The 21,721-nt window shown below is 35.9% G+C and overlaps 1 protein-coding gene across 1 annotated transcript in view; it reads left to right on the forward strand.

Annotated features, from left to right (window-relative positions):
- The window catches only part of LOC104509664 (probable C-mannosyltransferase DPY19L1), a gene marked incomplete at its 5' end in the record, with an annotated part of 46,413 nt that extends 24,764 nt beyond the window's left edge, over positions 1 to 21,649 (forward strand). The window contains 13 exons of the mRNA XM_010151687.1: positions 825 to 902; positions 2,869 to 2,955; positions 4,447 to 4,506; positions 7,074 to 7,154; positions 7,918 to 8,019; positions 8,765 to 8,836; positions 9,919 to 9,968; positions 11,420 to 11,444; positions 12,554 to 12,673; positions 17,234 to 17,408; positions 18,154 to 18,253; positions 19,640 to 19,765; positions 20,801 to 21,649. Coding sequence (XP_010149989.1) covers positions 825 to 902; positions 2,869 to 2,955; positions 4,447 to 4,506; positions 7,074 to 7,154; positions 7,918 to 8,019; positions 8,765 to 8,836; positions 9,919 to 9,968; positions 11,420 to 11,444; positions 12,554 to 12,673; positions 17,234 to 17,408; positions 18,154 to 18,253; positions 19,640 to 19,765; positions 20,801 to 20,957 — 1,233 coding nt within the window. The remainder of the gene's footprint in view (positions 1 to 824; positions 903 to 2,868; positions 2,956 to 4,446; positions 4,507 to 7,073; positions 7,155 to 7,917; positions 8,020 to 8,764; positions 8,837 to 9,918; positions 9,969 to 11,419; positions 11,445 to 12,553; positions 12,674 to 17,233; positions 17,409 to 18,153; positions 18,254 to 19,639; positions 19,766 to 20,800) is intronic.
- Positions 21,650 to 21,721: the final 72 nt, after the last annotated feature.

Here is a 21,721-nt window from a genome sequence, read left to right on the forward strand (position 1 = left end):
TTTAATTTTGATGAGCCTGTGAGTAGTGGCATAAGCTTACTGTCTTGAGAGTTTGAACAGTTGAGTATAGCTAGAGTTGAAATACAGTAAATGCTAATGTGAGCAGTACACATATTTGTAGTGTTTAGATTGATTGAAATGTAGCCTGTTGATTGAAATCCATCTATGTCTCAGTACCTTTTTACGTTTCTGTCCTATTTGAAGCAGAAGTTGCTTGATTTGAGTTGATAGTTTTCAAAAATCAATATATACTGTGGTATGCAAATTTTGTAAATGCAGCCATTTAATTCTGTAAAATATTTTGAGAAACTCATTGCTATAACCTGTTTAAGATGCTGGGTCTGAAATGCAAAATTACAGGTTCAATGCATAATTTCATTAATTTCCCATGTGACTTTTAGCAAGCTGCCTAATCAGTGAATCTCATTTCCCCAGCAGCAAATTAGGATATTCACATGTTTTACTGAAAAATTAAGGTTACATAATATTAATGTATGATTTTTTTTGTTTGGTTGGTTTGCTTTAAAAGTCTAAGGGTGAAACATGGTGTGTTAGTGCTGTGGTTGGATGACTTAGGTTTCTGTAAAGCTGAATGCTTATTTCTTAAGTATTCGAATGTGTTTGATAATTGTTATTCAGAGCACCACAATAGGTTTTTTTTGAAAGAAACAATTATGAAATGCTTAAGTATTTACGTAACAAAAAAGTAGCAACAAAGGTTAGTTTATGATTGTTTGGATAATAATTTTTTGTATGTGTGTGTTCTGCTAGAAAGAGTGCACCACTGCAAATTGTTTTAACTTCTCTTTCACTTTTGATTCTAGATAGCTTCATTATTTGCTGTGTGTATTATGGGTTATATTGACTCCTGCAAATTACAGAAGATACTCACTGCTCATATGGTAATACTTTTTTAAAAAAACCTTAAATCCTTTCAAACAGGTCAGAACATCAAAAGAGCCCATTTGTCTGAACTGTTTTCCTTAGATGCAAGATGGTTGAAAAGGTGGAATAATAGGGGGTGGAGGGGCCTGGATTTGAATATTTTCTCTTATGTGTATTTATATCACAGTGTCAGAAACTAGGATCCCTCTGGTGCACAGGAACTTTTGAACTCCAAAAGAATTACTAACCTAAAAGACTTGTAGAAATATTTGCCTCTCCTTTCTGTCTCTACTTACTCCATGGCCTTGAAGATACTGTCTCAACAGACCAGAAAACATGCCAAGTAATAGAGCATGAGCAATAAAAAGTCAAAAAGGCAGTATTCCTCTCATGCCATAGGTTGGTAGAAACAAAAATGTAAGATGCTAGTAAGTATAAAAAACTTAATAAGTCTTTATCGCTGCAGAACAACCCCGACTAAAACTGGGTTTTTAAGACTGCTGTAGTCTTGACCATGCAAAGGTGTTCTGTTGAAATACTTGGGGACATAGTTAGAAAGGAGGACAAAAAAAATACACTATTAGTTCGAAGAAAAGCTATTTTTTAAAAAAATGGTTGAAAAAGCCAACAGAGGAGGGAGGTGATAAATTTTAAGGCATGTAAGTTTCTGCATAATATATCTGATTTTAATTTTCAAAGTGAAGATAATGATTAAGTTTTCCTACCAGGAGTTTCAGTCTTTGAAATAAGATTACAGTTTTAAATATACAGTAAGATGTAAACAACTGTTTTGAAGATATACGGTTGTCCTTAAAAATATATTTTTGCTAAAATTGTGCTGTGCAAACTCAGTGGGCAGAAAGAGAATGTTTACCAAAGGAAAGAAACTTTGGACTACATTGTATTCCGTGTGTTACCAAACATTTTGAAATACTGTAAATAATAAATTAAAGGCAGTAGTAAATTCAATGCATCTTATTTCTCATATAAGCCTGGGACTTCAAATGCTTGTTCCCAGTTAAACTTACCAAGAAAAATTTGCAAACATGCATTTTGGTTTAGTAATTTTTTTGACAGAATCAAAAGCCTTTTGACTTATGCCAATAGCTAAATTGTAATTTTGGTGCCAGAGTGTCAGGGAGAGCCTGTTTACAGCTAGATAAACAATTGTGTTATAGAGAAGGCTTAATGAGCAGGGTGACCTGACAGTCTTTGTTTAGGGTGTTTTCAATTTTTGCTTCCCCCTACTTTTATGTGGAAATTGAAAATCTGACTATGGAGGCAGGGCGGGAGCACAGGAGTCTGCATATAACCACTATTTTTTCTTATTCCTGTGTATAAAAGAAGGCAGACATTGATCACTGATTTTACTCTCCAAATTAGAAAATGAAATTCGGCTTGTTTTCTATTAAAAAGAAACCACAGTAGATCAGGATGGTGGGTAAAGGTTATATTTCAGCCTCGACTTCCAACCTTGTGTAGTTAAACGCGTATGATTGAACAGTCAGAGTTCTGCTTCCTTGACTCTGGTGATGATTATATTTAAATATATCCTTCTCAGTTTGGAAGAAAGAAGACAACAGACATTTTATTCCACATGTTTGTTTGTCTGGGATTCTGAACGATAACAAACAGGATGGTGAAATAATACAATAACTTGAAAAAAACGAATATGCTAGGAAGAACTTCAAAAATATAGCTGTTAAGTCATGTAAGATGAGTTTGTTCTATGATCAAGTCTTTTTGTCTATAACTGTTTTTAAAATACAGATTAACACAATAATCTACGCTTGGGTTACTGTTGCCATTAAGTCTTTACAATCAGTGTTTTCAGAACAATTGTGTAAGATGAGAATCAAGCCTGCACTTGCTGTGAAGTAGATGTCTTTAAATTTAAAGCTGCTGATACAAGGTTGTTTCTATACTTGGGCAATTATTTCCTTTTTGATTTTTAATCTAATTATTTTTATTCTCTTCTTTCAGGTATCTCTTGTAGTGTGTTTTATTCTGATGTTTGGTAATTCAATGTTATTGACATCATATTATGCTGCATCTTTAGTAGTTATCTGGGTAAGTTGTTTAAGGAAAAAATCATGTGAGATGCTAAGCCTGTAATGCTGTACTGTTATGTATGTGTTGATGTAAAATGTGAAACAGACAGTTGAGAAATCTTTCATGTGACAAACAGAAATAGCCCTTAGATATTCGAGGAATGGGTAAATACTAGTTTAAAAATGCATGGTTTTACACTAAGGCCACTTCAGAAGAGAACCTCAGTTAAGGCTCTGTTCTGTTGCTTGTATACCTCTCTTTGTTTTATAAAAATATGATTTACCACATAGGTATTTCTGAGTAGAATAATTGTAAAACAAGAACATGAGTAAAAAGGAGTTTGTTTTCAATGCCTCTTTATTGACTGTGAAAACTGCAAATGCAGAACAGATGACTAAAACATCCATAACAATGGGTTTAGACTATTTGAAACTGCTGAGTCATACTGCCGCATTAGTGAAATTATTCACTGAAGACTCATCATCTCATCAGTCACTATCTTCGTATTTCCTCAAATAGGAAAAACAACCCCCAACCTCTTTCAGTTTCATACAGTTTCTGTTAAGGGTATTATGTACTTCAGAAATAGGAGGTAAGATTGTGGCAACAGATCTAGTTTAGCGTCGTACAAATCACCTCCATTTCTGAATCTTTTTGCCTATGCTAGAAGCTTGGGGTGAGCTCAGTGAATTCTTTTTTTTCCCCTTTTCTTTATATTTTCACCATCAACACCAGAGTGGTAATCTCTTATGCTAAGAATAAGATGCTTTGGCTACTGGTATTTGCTGTAGTATAGTTTGCTTGTTAGAAATCCACTCTTGTTTCCTGTGGCAGCTTTTTTAATCATATAGTAAGTACAGGTACATTGAATCTCTTGCCTGTTTTCCGCTTTGGGAAAAGTATTTATCGTTTGTCAGGGTGCTTTTAGTGGCCTCATTTGTAGTGTCACATGTGGACTGAGTTTATAAAAGCTTTTAAATTCATTCTCAGATTTTCTTAATTATTTTGTTCATCAGATTAGCTTAACGTGTGTCTTCCTTTATTCATAGAATGAGAAACATAATGTAATACAAAGAAATGCCAGTAACTCCTCCCACCCCTCCATATTCTGTTGCCTTGTTTGTATTATGCTGCCAGTAATTTAGTTATTGCTTCAAATGTGTCTTGTCATTCCTCAAAGCAGATGTAATTCAGTTTCCCATTGGCTTTGATTTAAAGAAGCTTAGAAATGTGTAATACAGAATCTTCCTTCTTAAGGAGGGGAGTGGTCTTTGTTTAATTGTATATTAACTGCAGTAAGAGTTTTTATGTTGGCATGTTTTGTCAGTGCAGGGTGATATCATAATATTATACATTCATTCATATTTCAGATTGTATTAATTATGGAGAGTTTTTTAATAAATAGCTGTGTGTTACAATAGGAGCTTACCAAAACGAAACAAAAAACCCCTTATCCAGGGTACTGGAATATCTGTGTTAGCTGAAAATGTTCATTCTTTTTATTACTAGGGAATTCTTGAATTGAGTCCAAAAGTCTTGAAAAGCAGCAGAAGAGAAGTATATCTATGGGTAAGGAATTTAATATGTTTTGAATTTCAGAAAAGAGCAGTTTGTTTGTTTGTTTGAATGAAATGCAGAAATAACTATTGATTTCATTTCTAATAGTTGAAAATCAAGAAATATAGCTGAACTACTCTCTTTAAGTAAATTGTTCATGTTCCCAGAAATTACTCATAAATGACCGATGGCAGAAAAGGGGCATAGACATACATTTATATCAGAAAATTGAAATAGCCTTCAAATGGCAGCACATTTTTAAATTACCAACTCAAACATGCTTCCAAAACCTAAGATCTGTATGAAAATCCCATTAAAAGACAGTTTAGAAAATGCAAGTAATAGAGTGCTTGCAGAAATCGAGATTAGGATACTGCATTACATACTCACTAAAATGTGTCCTATATAGTTTTGTTTAGGATTTATTTTTTTAATGACAGCAGCAACTTAGAATTGCATCATTAAGTAAAGGAAGCAAGTGGGAACAAAACACTGTAAGGTGTGTGGGTGGAGTTGGAGGGCAGTAGAAGTTATGTGCCAATATGGAGGACACCCCCAAAACTATGACAAATAAAACATAAAGCTGTAGAAAACAGGAGAAGCAACTCACTGCATAAGCCATAACATTAACTTGGGGACCCTACTGAGACTATGCCTGGCTTAAGACAGGCATTCTTATTAAATTAAGTGTAGCCTATTAGCAAAACTGGGTGGAATTCATACAGGTATTATAAGAGAATTAGAATATAAATGAATTAAAAATGCATGATTCTAACAAACTGCAGTGCATGTATAACCTACCAGTGTGGCTAGCTGTGGTACCAGGGGAGGTGGGAGTGCAGGCAAATCTCATGCTAGTTTTTAAAAAGGAGAGCCATGTCATTTGTGGAAGTGCAGACCAATAACCGTAAAAGAATAAAAATTGTTTTACAGCTTCTGTAAAAGGATAAAAATTTCAGAAGTTGTCAAGGCTGTACATACATGCAGTCTAATGATGGAGGTCCCACACAGCCTCTGTGAAAGGAAGTCATGCCTTGCAAATGTATTCGACTTCTTTTGAAGGATGTAGATAAAGGTGTGTGGGTGAATGTAATGCACTTGAATTTCAGAAACCTTTTTGGGGAAGATATCTAACTGGAACTAAAAAAGATAATAAGCTCCGTGGGATAAGGTGTGAATGTTAGAAGATAAGAAAGAAGGGGTGGGATTAAATGTTAAGTTTTCAAAAGAAAACCACCACAACCCTAAGTAGGTATATAAAATAATTGATCCTAAATAAGGCCATGCCACTTAGCTGAGCGATCTTCATGTTTTTATGAAAAGTTCTCTGAACATGTCAAATCATTACTGCACAGGCATCTAAAAGCAGTATGTATGATGGAAATCACGGAGAAGGAACTGCAGAGAAAGCAGAAAATATTATTTTGTTTTATAAACTCCTACGTTTCTCCGTATATTTGCAATACCTAAATATTACATACAGTCTCAGACAACGTGTCTTATTTAAAAAGAAAAAGGAGGAAAAAGAGAGAATGCCTTCCCCCAAAAAGTAGTATCATCAAATTTAAGTAGAGAGAGTATGAAGATAATTATTAATGTAGAATCACTAAATAGCTGAGATTATTTTAAAATAAGTTAGAATTTTACGTCTTGTAAAATAAAGGTAAATATGACAAAGACAGTGAATAGAAGTAGGATATAATTATAGTTTATTTAGTGCCCCTTACGCTAGCAGCAATAAGCTTGTAAGAGACAAGAAAGATGATGTGGAAGCAAAAAGAAGAGAGGCATTCAGAAAAGATTAGGCACCTCCTAGGTATTCAGGTTCATTTGCAGCCGTTAAATGGGATGATTGAATGCAACCTGTTGTCACATAAAATCCCTGGTTACATTAGGGTAGAGATCAGTTTGTATTTTGTTGTTATATTCTCGCTGAAAGCATCTGCTGGTCCCAGGTTCAAGACATGGAGCCAGGTTGGTCCTATTCAGTTGATCTGTTTTATAAAGAATTAGGTTAAGCTAGGTTGCCAAGAATTTAATCTTTCTGGTACAGAGATAAGCACGATATGTAACTAAAAGTAGTAATTGTACATACTTCTTTGATATATCCTTCAAATTCTAACTTGAGATTATGTTGAGAAGGTATTATAAGTCAGCAACTTCTTCCAAAGATTTGAATTACCAGAGTAGTACAACCTGCTAATATGGAGAGGCTATCGGAGGAAAATAATCACTACACACTGGTGTGCGCAAAACAGATGGAATTGACAGTTGGGCTGCCCCTGTTTAAAGTTAACTTTGGTACCTCCTCTGCTACAGTGTTATGCTGTACCACTGCACACAGTGTAAATCAGTTGCACAAAATTATTTCAGCTGTAATAGAAAACAAAAAACTTAAAACACCCCAGTGTACTGAAATTTGGGAAATGTAATTGGTTAGAAATTACTGTACTTAATGGTGATAACATTGGAGAGATTGTCACTAGTAGCTAAATTTGATAAGCCTTTAATAAAGAAAAGGTTTCTTTAAAAGTTTGAGACATTTATTTAATTTTGAATATATATATATTTTTTTTAAGGTCATTGAAGGATGTGCCTGGTTATTTGGGACAGTCACCCTGAAATACCTAACTTCTTTAGTGGTCGGAACAGCTGATGATGTAAGTTGTCTTACCTGAGTATTGAGTTGATGTCTTTCAAGAATTTTTTAATTCTTAATATTTTGATCTTGGCATCTTACTGATACACTGTCCTGAAATCCCAAGGAGAGGGATTGCGTATTTGCTTCCTCATTCATGATGTATTACCACTTTGAGGTTTTATTACAGAAGTTTGTGAAAAGACAACTGTTTTTACTAATGAGTTAGTAAATGCTCTGTATGTTTGCCTTTAAATGTGGATTTATAGAGGTTTCTTTATTTTGGATATCTTCAATCTGCATCTTTATTTACTCAATTTCTTAGTTCACTTTCCTCTGACGTTGATTTTTAAGACCATTTTGAAATGCTTGTTCTAACAAGGACTCTTCCTTCACTTCAGCCCCTTTATTATGAGTTTCTAGTGTTAAAAACCTATCTGCAGGGGTGCATCAGGGGGCAAAAGATAGGAAGCTTGTATCTTAAAATATGATTATGCAAAACTGTACTCTTGATGAACTCAGTTACGGTGGTAACACCCTTCTTCTGCTGCTTTCTGCTTCTAATTTAACACAATCCAGTCTGTGTTACACTCAAAGATGTCATTTAAAATACCAGAAATAGATTTTTGGTGCTTTTATAACAATAGTGTAAAAAAAAAAAAAAACCCAAACAAAGTCTTCTGTTCTAATTAAAAATATTTCTCATATACATTTAAACTACTTTGTTGTGAAAAACAAGACAATTTTTGCTTACTACGCCTCTTTTTTCCTGTATATCCTATCAGGCTCATATAGGAAATATATTAAAATCTAAATTCATTGGCTACAAGGATTTTCATACGTTGATGTATACCTGTGCTGCAGAGTTTGACTTCATGGAAAAAGAGGTAATTTGATCAAAATAGATCATTATGGAAGAGGGAACTTTTTTGTTTTATCTTAATTTATAACTTAAAACATATGAGAGCCATAACCTCCTACTGCTATCATAATTTCAAGTACTTACTTGTGAAGTTAGAGATATTAATGAACTTAAGCTAAATTTAACTGGTTTTATTGCTTTTAAATTAACTAAACCTAACAAAAACTGTTTTGATTTTTCGATCTAGGAAATGTGTTTTCTTGAATGAAAGAAGTGCTTGCCTAGGGTTAAATGACAAGTTACAGTTCTTCAAACTTCAGATTTTATGTGGCTGTCAGTAACTGGCTTTGAGTGTATGGAAAATGTGCTGAGAGCTGCAAAGGCCTTGTATGGTAGATCTAGACCACAGAGGAGCATTGAAGCTTCTTATTGTGGTGTTAGTAGCTGGGTTTTTTTTAGTTCGTCAGTATCTAGATAGACATTTAGAACTTTTATAAGTTACTCAACCCAAAGTACTCAAATTGAGATGAGATACAATCACTTCTAATCTTTGGGTGGCTTGCCAAACGACTGGGATAATTTACTAATGACCCTAGTGTGATTGCTGGGTGGAGTTTAAATTTGAGTTTCTTTAACCTTGCTTTGTTTTTGATGAATATTTAAATTTACATTTTAGCAAGGAAGAACTATTTATATTGTTTTCTTTAAAATGACTGTTGAAGTAAAGGAGGTGAACAGAAAGCAATTAATGAATTTTATTTCCATTGTAGACTCCAGTAAGATACACAAAGACTCTGCTATTACCAGTTGTTCTGGTGGTTTTTGGGGTAATCATCAAAAGGGTAAGTGATAGATTTAGTGAATCACCTTTACCTTGAATTTACTTTATAGTTTTTTTTGAAGGATGGCTATTTATTTTTGAGACTGGAAGAAATTAGTGTGGTGGGTTAACCAGGGCTGGCTGCCGGGTGCCCGCCAAGCTGTGCTGTCATTCCTTCTTTTCAGCAAGATGGGGAAAAATGAGTTGAAAAATCTCATGAGTCAAGATAAAGACACAAGATCACTCACCAGTTTGCTGTCATTAGCAATCCAGTCTTGAACTGGGGAAGATAAATTCACTTTATTGACAATTAAAAATAGAGTAGGAATGTAAGAACATCATCATGGTCTCTGCAAGCTGCAGAGGAATCTCTGCTCTGGTGCCTAGACCACCTCTTCCCCCTCCTTTACCAACCTTGGTGTCTCTAGGGTTGTTTCTCTCCCATTTTTCTCACTGCAGTCTCTTAAAGGAGCTGCACAGTGTTTTTTAGCTTTTATTAAGCATGTTATCAACAGAAGCACCACCAGCATCACTGATGCACTCAGCTTTTGCCAGTGCTAGATCTGTTTGGAGCTGGCTGGAACTGCCTCTGTCATGAGGGCAGCCCCTGGTCTCTTCTCACAAAAGCCATCCTTGCACCCCCCTGCTACGAAAAGCTTGCCACAGAGACCAAATACAGTTAGATAAAATACAGGTTTTCAAAATTACTTGCTTAAAATTTTGTATCCCCTTTACATAGAATTTTTGCAAAGGTCCAGTCCTGAGTTGGTGGTAAAACTTGCTTTGATGTTAAGGGCCAAAAAATTTCTGTCACGTAGCTGATGAGTACTATAACTGAAGTTTTAACTGTTTTTGTAAATTTGATTATGTGCAGTTTGTGTAAAAACAACTTACAGTTTACACAGGAACAGATGGGATAACTACTAACTGCCTGGCTAATTAAACATCTTCAAAAAGAATTTTTAGCTAAAACATTGAATGTCTTAGTCTTACCGTTATCTCAAAATGAGATTACCCAGGTGTAATTTAACTTAGCTAATGTAGAAAATGCTTTTGAATGCTTTTGAAGGTTTATTCGTACTTGTTGGCTCTTATTTTCTTTAGGCAATTAAATACATTAGGTGGGCCTTATTTCAGGCGGGCAAATGTGAAAGGTAAGTACTGTCATTATTTTAATGTAAAACTTAATTTTCTGCTGGGAGTCTGATTTGTTATATGCTAAATAATTCAGAATTCTACATGATATTCATTCATTTTGAAGAGGAAGTTATGTACAGTTCAGTAACTGAATGGCTTGGATGTACTATATGTGGTATTTTTATAGGTTGTCTAAAACTCAGTTTAGCTGCTGAACTTAGTTTTAGACATCTTAACCCTCTTATCCCCAATTTTCTACTTAATAATTTATTTTTCTGCTCACTTCCTAAACCAATGCTGATTTATGTGCCCATTCGCCTTTCTCCTGTAAATAGTAAATGCAAATACTTTCTCCCCCCCCCAACCCACTCCATTATTTTTTGTCTAGGTTATAAAGATACCTGAGTTTCCTCTTTAGGAAAGGATCCCAACTGTATTAATTTTATTTTCTAAGTATCTGTAATACAAGCTCTACGTGTCACAGCTATTTGTCATCCTTGTTGATGCTGTGCTCAAGAGCAGTCAATTTGGCCAATTGAATGTTGTCATTTCCCTAACATATCTTGTTATTTCCTGTTTTTTTGTTTTTTTGGTTTTTTTTTTAATCTATCACTAACCATTTCAGTGATCTCTGCTTTCTGTAGTCTAATGACCCATATCAACATTTCAACAAATGTCAGCAGGATTCACCATCCTGTCTTCACAGATGTTTTTGGAGAACAAGTAGTATACATGATTTGGACTCTTCCCACATTTGTATTTCCTTTTGAGAATCCAAAAGCAGTCTGTGTAGTAACCGAGTAAATGACTGACTCTTCTTTTGGTACAGGTGTTTTGCCTTTTTTTACATTACTGAGGTTTCATTTTCCAAATAAGCTGTTATATACATGAAATAATTCATGGAAGTAATTAAAAACTAGAATTAATTTTCAGATTTCCAAGTAGATAAAGGGATTGAGGAGGAAGATTTGCAGTGTATTTCAAAGCTTGTTGTAGATGGGGAGGGAAAAAAAAAATCTCTGCAGGTGCTGACTCATGCTTGCTAGATTTGTTCAGTTGTCTAGAGCCACTATAGATGACTTTTTACAAGGGCCTGTAGTGACAGGACAAGGGGTAACGGGTTTAAATTGAAAGCGGGGAGGTTTAGATTGGATATCAGGAAGAAGTTCTTCCCAGAGAGGGTGGGGAAGCACTATAACAGGTTGCCCAGAGAAGCTGTGGATGCCCCATCGCTGGAAGTGTTCAAGGCCAGGCTGGATGAGGCTTTGAGCAACCTGGTCTGGTGGAAGGTGTCCCTGCCCATGGCAGAGGGGATGGAACTGGGTGGTCTTTAAGGTCCCTTCCAACCCACACCATTCAAGGACTGTGTGAAAGTAAAACCAGTGCTTTTTTAATACATAAAGTAATAATGTGATTTTCTGGTTTATGGTGTTTTTTTCTTTTTTTTCTTTTTTTTTTTTTTATTCAGAGAGGACCGGTTTAACCATGGTGAGGTAAGATCCTTTTTCCACACAATTTTATTTAGATGTTAATACTCAGTATTGAAATACAGGTTGCCACGGTCTGATGTTGATACTTGGTTTATCTGAAGGTAAGTGTTTGGATCTTTTATTCCCTCATCTTAAATGGGCCCAGCATGTCACCAGAATAACTCTGGAAAATACACTAGCTAATGGTGGGGTGGCAGCTCAGGAGAGGAGTCTTTTTGCCTTTTGTTGTAACAGTACAGAGGGACACTGAAATTGTGGTGGACCTTCCATTTTCCCCATATAAACTGGGGAAGAGATTTGGTTCCTATACTGGGATTTCATGTGACGGATAATGTTAAAATTCTTTTTGGAAATCTGCCATAATGAAAATAACTCTACGTGTTGTTCTTTTATTAAAATTATGCCAAAAAAAAAGGCAATAGAATGGCAGCTTTATTATGTGGTTTCTTTATGTGCAATTAAGTCAGCAAGGACAGTTCAAAGCTTTCTTAACAGCAGTTTATTTGTGGTTAATGCTATGAGAGGAATCTCATGACATTCAAAACATGATAATCAATCAGTTAGATAAAAGCACTGATTGCGAAAACGTCTCTATGATTTACCACAGCACTTCCACAAATAACATAGATTCAGGGTTGGGGGTGTTGAGTGACATCTCTGATGCCTCTTATCCTTTTTTGGGAATACTAAACCAAGCTGCCTGTGGTTGTGTGAGTACCAAGGGTGATTTTATTTGCTTCTTTCATTTCACAGTTAAGAATTTTAGGTGTTATTAGCAAGATCACTTCTGTGAAGAGGTTATACAAGAAATTTTACATATGTTATCGCCTGTTTGTGTTTCAGGATGTTTTGCATAGCTAGCCTTTTCTCCAACTCCTTTTGGCTTTATTGTTAATGTTTATCCAATGTTGTCCAATACCTTAGCATACTACCTACACTTTATTAAAAGGGTAATAAAGTCCTCATCGCTATCTGACTTGGTGACATGGACTCTTTCTCAGACAAGCTTGTCACTTAAGCTATGCTGAAAATGAAACCGTATGTTTAGGACACAAATTAAAATTATGCTAAATTATGCTTTGTATGGTGATTTTTTGTTTATTTGTTTGCAGCTGGTGTACCATGCATTGCAGCTGTTGGCGTACAGTGTCCTAGCCATTTTAATCATGAGATTAAAACTGTTTTTGACGCCACATCTATGTGTTATGGCTTCCTTAGTGTGTTCAAAGCAGGTAAGGTCTTTTTTTCTTAGTCCTGTAGCTGTCTCAGTACATACAGCATTGTCCTGATATGTGTCTTAAAGCAAGTTCCTGAATCTGAGTGCACCACTTAAAAATAAACCAGATTATATCACCTGTCAAAAAATATTGTCACGAAAAAGTTCTATTCTCCCCTGTTCCCAAACAAAGCAAATGTCTTGTTTTATGCAAGTTGTCCAATTACATTATTATACGAGTTAATATGTTGCGTATTGAGCTTGAGCACAGGTAGACATACACTGGATTTTACTGTATTTACCCATTTCTATACCAGTGCAAGTTTTGTGTAGACTACTAATTTTATCCAAACAGTGTTTGACTTTGTTTACACTGTGTTTTCACAGCTCTTTAGTTCTTATTGCCTTGCATACTTTTGTGTATTAATTCCTTCCGGAAGTATAGCTTTGAAATCTTGCATGTTGAAAACATTTCAGCCTTAAAAATCGGAAGTCACGTGCCTAGCTCAGATTTAATTTTCCTAGCTTGAAGTTATCCATAACATAAAACGTTACTAGATTTTCTCCAGTTATACGAGATACTAGGAATGGCTTTCAGTGTTTCAGTATTTGTGCTTTTGAGAAGTGAACTTGACTGAATCTGTATCTAAATAGCTGTTTTAGAAGCTTTACAGTTGCAGCAAAAGTAGGGTAAGCAGTCCTTTGTCTGGGAAGCACACAGGGAGGTCGACTGTAAACTGCCTGAACGACTGGGCCTAGAGAAGGGTGATCTGTGGTATGAACTCTGACTGAAGGCCAGTAACTACCAGTGTACCCCAGGGGTCAGTACTGGGTCCAGTCCTGTTCAGTGTCTTTGTTAATGGTCTGGATGATGGGACAGTGTACCCGCAGCTAGTTTGCTGATGGTACAAACCTAGGAGAAGTGGCTGGTAGGTACACCAGATGGGTGTGCTGCCGTCCAGAAGGACCTCAGCAGGCTGGAAAAACAGGCCAACGGGGACCTCGTGCAGTTCAAAAAAAGTAAATGCCAAAGTTGTTCCTCCCCACTACACCTGGGGAGGAGCAAACCCCAGGCACCAGGACACGCTGGGGGCTGACCAGCTAGAAAGCTCCTTTGCAGAAAAGGACCAGAAGTTGAATGTGAGCCAGCAATGTACCTTTGCTGCAAAGGCAGCCAGTGGTATTCTGGGCAGTGTTAGGAGGAGTGTTGCCAGCAGGTCGAGGGAGTTGATCCTTCTCTGTTCACCATTGGTGAGGCCACAGCTGGGTGCTGGGTCCATTTCTGGGCTCCCCAGTACAAGAGACATACTGGAGACAGTTCAGGAAAGGGGCATGAGGGTGGTGGACTGGAGAGTATCTGTGGTTGGAGCCTGTCCTAAAGGTGAATTAGGGTTGTATGATGAAGGAAATTACTGGCTGTGGAACACCTGATGCCTGTGTCATACAGCTGGAAGGTGAGTGAATGAGACAGAATTATGCAGAAGAGAGAGTTGTCCCATAAAACTGGGTTGCTTCCCTGGATGTTCTTTCGGGGAAGGACAGTTCTTGATGGTGGACAGGCTACACAGTATTAGTCTGCTTAAGTGTTGTGCTTATCACTTTCTTGATGCCTGCTTTGTTACTTGGCTTAGGTAAAAGTGCTGAGTGTTTGCCAACATCAAACGGATCTATACAGTGAAAGTATCAAATGCTAAACACCTCTTTAAAATTAACGTTACTTAGCCACCTTGTCACTGAGTATTGGGACTTCAGAGAAATTTACTTTTCCTCTATTCTCTTGCTATTCTTTAAGGGTCACAGGTGTTCTGTTTCCTAACTTTTCCTAATGCTTCTTGAAGTATTGGTGTCCTCTTTGGTGGTATTTTTATTTAAGTAATACCTCTTACACTGGGGTTAAATTTAGCTGAATGGACTGTCACAAGGTGTTTCTGAGTAATTTGAAATCAAAAGTCAAAAAAGCCAGTGACATTTTTGTCCTCTGCAGCATGCAGCATCATGGAGGCGTAGCTGGCTTGAAAGAAATAGGTCTTGAATGCTAGGGCAGGTAAGACTTGAGATTATTGCAGTTTGGACAGTTGTTCTGTGCAGGAACTGGTAAATGACCAGCTGCCCTGTATAATTATAAGGCCTGTGATTCTCATGGCCCTGCCTTGGGTCTTAGGAGAAGTACATACCTATCTTCAAGAGTACCCGACTATAGGTGAACAATGTAAGTAAAACCAAAATTAATTCCCTTGTGTTGTTATCAGTGAGGGGTTTTTTGCCTGTTTGGTGTGTTCCCTGGGCTTGTGTGTAAAGGACAAGATGGATTTTTCCTGGTCTGACTGATGTACGCTTTCCTTAGTAGGCAGTGGCTGGTAATCTTCCAGGTAATTCCTGACTGGCTTCAGCACGAGAGAGAAACACTGGCCCATAAGGCTGTTGAGCCGCTATTGATCAGACCACTTGTAAGACTTCTCTGACTTAAGCAAGCAAAAAGATAAGGAAGCTGCTCATTTTTTGTAGGGTCGGGAAAATATCAAGTGGTGTTTAATGAGCTTTTTCTGTCCTGCTGGCTGCTGAGCACAAGTAATATCTTGAGACTGAAAAATCCGACCATATGTGCAATATTGATTCATAAGAATTGCTGCAATGGAGTAAGATGAGAAAGGGAAAATGAGACTTGTGACCAAAGGTTTGATCAACGCACAGTACGTGCATCGATATGTGAAGTTTCAGATGTTTGCGTAAAGGATAAATTAAAAAGCAACAATTATTTTTTTTATAGAAGCAAAGGAAAATTAAACAGATTTACTGCATGCAGTGATCTCACTGTAACTGAGATCAGCACTATCCCTTCCTCTCTCAGACCATTAAAGTTTACCTGCAGTGGTATGTTAATATAACTAATTTATTTTGAGGCTATAGATAACTTCTTAACCAGCTGCCTTTCAAAATACATCCTTTTATTAGTGAACAGTCAGCCTCAGATGGACATTTGTAACACAAACCAAAACCAAACAAACAGGGAAAAGACATAATAGAATTATTCTGCGGGTGGCTGAGGAAATCTGTATGTTGTGTTCTTTCAGCCCATTGCATGACTCTGCGTACTTTGTATTACCTCAGAGTTGCCCCTTCTGGCACCTGATGGGCAATAAAAATAACTGTTTACATCCACAGAAAGTTAAGAGGAGAGTGGAAATTTTGAAAGCGAAGGAAGAATAGCTGGAGAAAGACTTAGTGTATTCCTTTGCTGAAAAGAAATACAAAGTCTTGAATTGATATAAAATCCGCAGAAGGAACAGCATCCCATAAAAGAAATGCTGCTTCCGCCTTGCATATATGTTCAACCATTCTAGGCTTTTTATGTAAACAAGATAGTGGTAAATTTAGATACTTTGAACATTAATGAAGTTTTATAAAAGCATGATAGGAATGTGATTTTTCTTTGGTTTGACAAGCCATGGAACTCCATAAAGAATTTCAAAGTTTTATCATGTTTGTGAAGTGAGATTTTTGTGACTGTTGGTAAAAAGGAGGTTTGCTCGTGTAGAGCAGCATACCAATGAATTTATTTCCCTTCATCTTTCCAGACATACACAGTAGTCAGGAATATTTGGTATATTTTTTTCCCTGGATAGCGTTGTTATTCTTGCTAGAGCGTTTAGCAAGTCTTTGAGCATGAAAGGAAAGTACACTGTATTTTTGGTGAGTTGGCTTGAGAGTTTTAATAATCTAAATTAGTTTATGGTTAATTTATAACAAAGGTAATATACACTACATAATTGGTGTGCTCAGGCTAGTGGGAGGGTTTACTGTGAAACTGTTGTATCATTTTATGCTTTAATTAAAAAATGGGTAAATGTACTCAATGAAAAATGAGATATATTCATTTAGTGCAGGTTTGATTTTTTTGAAATGTGAAACCTTACTTCTAATTAACAATAGCATGAAAAAAAAAGTAATTTATACTTTGTCTTATTTAAGGTTTAGGTCAGATATGGATGGGATAAAGGGTTCTTGGTCAAGCTAAACTTGGACATAGTAAATTTGGTACTTCTTAACTATCCTTTTCACATATTTATGAGTATTTGATTACAGCCTCCAGTGAACAGTCTTTGGGGAAAAAAATGTAAGGGCCATCTTTTTCAGTTCAAGAAAGGGGGAGAGTAAGATATAAAGGAACATTAACCTTATATCCCCAAAATCTGCTTTTCTGATGTGTTTGCAGTACAATCTCTCATCCATATACTACAGCTAGAAACTTGATGTAAATAGGAGATAAAATACTGTAAAAGTGCAGGTAGAGTTACTGAATCATCTTTACTTGCAGAATTGACATTTGAACCACAACTTCAAAAGCTGCATGAATGTCAATTTCCTCTTTTCTTCTAGAATGACAAATATAATGCCCTGCATCTGGTAAACATGAATACTTCTTACGAGTATCACCGACGTTCAGTGGAGAAGCACTAGCAGAGATGTTTCATACTGTAATATATGTTAGGTTCCTTCTAGAGAAGTAAAAATGAGTTGTGCTGCCTTCAACGTTCCAGAATTGTTGTCTAGAAATTAATTAATTCTTGCATTTCAGTTGTTCGGGTGGCTCTTCTGTAAAATCCAGCCCAAAACGTTGGTCTTTGCTATTTTAGCATTGATGGCAATTGAGGGATCAGCAAACCTTCAAACTCAGTGGAACATCATGGGAGAATTTAGCAATTTGCCACAGGAGGAACTTTTAGAGTGGATAAAAGTCAGTACCAGACAAGGTAAAGTATTTAATAATGTATGATTGTTCTCATTTACTGTGAGGTATAACTATAGAACTTGGTATGATTGGCTGCAGAGGTATTGCTGCTGTCTGTGGCTTTGCCTTGGGACTATCCTAAAGCCGTGATGTAGTCACATATACTTGTTCATATAGAAGCTATCTCCAATGAAAAAAAACACAGGAAGCTTGTTTGTTAGACTCCAGGCACTGGTGCAGTATTTCTACAACAGAAGTCCGATTAAAGCAGGTTTTTACTTCACTAACACTGGTCCTGCGTATGGGTTCGTGATCATTTTGCTCGAAAAGAACTCCAGGTGTACGTGTGTGTGTTATGGTTGCACCCGTACTTTGACTAAAATGGATAAAAGTGTGAGAAAACTAGCTGGAAATGAAGTAGTTAGCTTTTTAGCAGTGGCCTGAGATTTTGTTACTCATTTAACAGTGGTGTAAGAAGTGACAAATAAAAACGTGTTGTCATAATGAATATTGTATTCTACCCATTCAAGAAAAAGATGATGTATCAAATCTCCATTCTTAGATATTTAGTTACTTAATAACTTCTCTTGTGTTCAAGGTTTTAAAAAAAACAAAGTGATTTTGTGCATCTGATTGGTGGCATGTGAGGCCTCTCAAAAGGAGTACCCTACCCTGTGTTTTTCTGCAGGATTACTGTTTAGGTACTTGAAGATTGCTTCTACTGCTTGATTCTTCATTTCAAACAGACCTCTCATTCTGTATTTCAGATGCAGTTTTTGCAGGAGCAATGCCTACAATGGCAAGTGTTAAATTGTCTACACTTCGCCCTATTGTAAATCACCCTCACTATGAAGATGCAGGATTAAGGTAAATTTTGAAGTTGAGGGTGCATTTTTATTTGCCATTTATCCTCTTAATGTTGGTAATATAGAATAGGAATGACATCATGTTATCTTGTAAAATTTGTTAAAACCCCATAGAACTTGATTTGTTATTTTAGTCAGATTGAAAACACATGCAGTATTTCTTTGGGGTTGGTGTTCATCAGAAAGGATAACTAGGATAACTGTAGGATAACTAGGGCTTCAAGCTCATATACAAAAAAATCAGAATATAATTATGGAATTGGAATTAGTGTGTGCTATCAGATCTTTTTTTCATTCTAGTTACTCCTGACACTGTAGACAGGCTAGATTTTTTTCCTCAAGATAGCCAGTTTAGTTATTCCTATTAGTATTCTGTGATGGGTTATCTTTTTTTTCATGATAATTTGTCTAATTAATGAAATATTAAGACGAGTTGAAACTGAAATTTTGTAATGGAATTGCTGACTTCTGAATTTTGTTATTTTCAAAATCAAGATATTTTTCTAAATTGAAATTGATTTATCTGAAAAGGTCATGAATTTTTTTTTAATTTTAATGTTGTAGCATCATTTTTTTGTAATTTGGTTAAACTGGTTAAAAACAAAAAACCCAAAACACATCAAGGAAGCAACAGGATAGAGAGGCATAAAGGAGGAAAGGTGGGGATTCATTTTACATGCCTTGTATCCTTAGTTCTGTGTCTGGCATTAATTGGCTTAAACTTTTGGTCAGGCAGTTGGACTAGATGACCATTGTATGTCCTTCCCAACTGAAAGTCTAGTCTATCTACAGAAATAGAAGACAAGGCATGTTTGGGGAAAATAAGATAAAGATGATGCAGCATCAAAAAATGAACAGGAATTAACAATATCATGCTTTGCATAATCAAAGGAGGGCGTTACTGGGTAATGTAAACAGGATCATGGTTTGCAAATAATGGTTTTCTTGATTCAGCATAGGCAGACATCAGGTCTTGTACTCTGCCTTTAGAAAAGTCCAAACAAGGGCAATGGGTATGACATTTTCAGGGAGACTGGGCAGATGGCTTCTTCTGATGGCCTCTAGTCCAAGTAGGGTAATTTCTAGCCTTGAATATGATATGGTGAATGTGCTGCTTTGATACCTTCACATTTTCTGTTCACAATAACCAGGGATCTTGCTGGAAACTTGTCTCCTTCTACAGAAAAATCAAAGGGCTGTATATATTGTTCTTTGAATCATTATATTTGTGAAGAAATAATCACAATAAAGCAAATGGCACTATTAATTTAAACTTTCTTTAGTAAGACAACTAGGCGAAACCAAAAAACCTTCTTGAACAGTCTCAAGTTAAACTTAGATTGTCATGCTCTGTTGCTAGCTGACTTCTTTATTTCTCTTTCTGAAGGGCCAGAACTAAAGTAGTGTATTCCATGTACAGTCGAAAACCTGCAAATGAAGTAAAGAGTGAATTGATAAAACTAGGAGTGAATTACTACATTCTGGAAGAGTCATTGTGCGTAAGCAGAAAAAAGTAAGTTATCTGTCTCTTCTCACGAACGATCTGCTGCTCAAATATGTAGTCTGAGATTCGTATCAAGTAGTAGTTTTGAAATACTGATCTGTGCTTTCTTAAGTGTCCAAAATATTAACATCTGGAGACACTGGACAAAAATATAATTAACTTTACCTGTATTGGTGACCTTGTAGTCTTTGTGTGCACCTGAAAAGATCTGGTGTATGTATTTTTAAACTTGGCTGCAAAATATGGAGGAGATTCACAAAGGAAACAAGTCATTATTCTGTGATGGCAAGAACAGATGTGCATACACAGTGGAAGCCTCGTTTGAATAAATGGTGCAAAACAGAAGATAGTTTGAGCACCAAAATATTATGACCATTGCTGGTCACTGAAAATTTTGTCACATTTAAGCTGTGTGTAGGCAAAACCTACGTGCTTTTTTTTTTTTCCCCCTCTGTCTCTTTTTGGCCATTAGAATGCAATTAGTTTGGATTTTTTGTTATTTGCATTTAGAATAAAATGAAATTATTTTTTTCTATTTTTTTGCTATTGTCTTTGGTGAAATTAGGAAATTCTCAGTAATTCGAACTTTGAAAGATAACTGTACAGGGAATTGATGCTGGTGAAGTGCCTTAATAAGAAAGCAAGGAGATAATACTTTTATTTTAGAAAAGAGGTGTTTTATTTCCTGAGTTTTCTTTAGAAATGATAGGAGCATGAAAATCACCCTCTGTTTTAAAGAAAGTTGTAAGAGTCCCTGGTTTATTGTATATTTTGAGTCAGTTTATGTATTTCCTCCTCCAAATTATTTCTTGTTAATTATGTAACCACAAAAGCAGGTGAATTTTACACACTCTCTATACTATTTTTGAAATTACTGCTATATTGTAATCTGCTGAGAATTTCTAGTATAAAGACAAAGTTAAAAATAATATAGCAGGCACAATCAAGTATTCATACAGGGGTTATTAAAACTGAGTTCAGCAAGCTGTGTGGTTTTTTTTGGTGGCTTTTCTTCATTTGTCTTTTCATATTCATGTTTTCTAGACCTGGTTGCAGTATGCCTGAAATCTGGGATGTCGAAGATCCTGCTAATAGCGGTAAAATTCCATTATGTACCCTTATGAGCAAGGATTCTAGACCATATTTCATCACAGTGTTTGAAAACAGCAATTACAGAGTCTTGAAGATTCCAAAGGAATAACATTTCAATGCAAAGAACCGTCAGTCCTTCAACTTTTTGAACTAGCAACTATAAAATTCTAAATCAGAAATACCTTTTCTACTAGACTTAAAATGGAAAAATGTGTGTTTTATTTTTTACCATTTTAAGTGAATTCTGGTTATAGAAATGTCTTAAACCTAACAGTTTGGATTTCTATTTCAGGGTCAGTCCCTTGAGATTTGCTATGCAAATGATTATATGTTTGCACGTTTTATTTTAACACTGATCCAAAAAGAGTTAAAAGTAGCTATGGAAAGTAACTCCATTCTCAAAACCAATGATATTTTGAAATGAGATTGTCAGAATGTCTTGGCAAAGCAAGTTTGTTTAAAGCTTTGGTGCTAGCAGCTAGGAACAAAGGAATGGTGCTACAGCATCTGGCATCCCATTTCTCATGTCACTTGCATTATTCATCTCCCTTCTAAACAAGGTGATACTACAAATTCTCTTAAAAGTCACGTAGTTTCACTAGTCAAGTCAGAGAAATAATTTTTTTCTTTGAGAGGGTTAAGAACATTCATAATTTTGGATCACTTAACACATGCTTTTAAGTTTGCTTTTGAAATGGAAAAGTTTGTAGGGAGACTCGAAACTTCCTAATTTAGGTGCATGTTCTTGGAATCTTACTGATATTAAAAAAGAAGACTAATAAGGGTAATATTTGCTGTGAGCAATAGCTTCTCAGTGTCCAAGGATTTTTAACATTCAGCATAAGCTGGCATAATATACATGAATCATAGAAT

The sequence above is a fragment of the Eurypyga helias genome, unplaced genomic scaffold, assembly GCF_000690775.1.
Source record: "Eurypyga helias isolate BGI_N326 unplaced genomic scaffold, ASM69077v1 scaffold765, whole genome shotgun sequence".
Classification (NCBI taxonomy): domain Eukaryota; kingdom Metazoa; phylum Chordata; class Aves; order Eurypygiformes; family Eurypygidae; genus Eurypyga; species Eurypyga helias.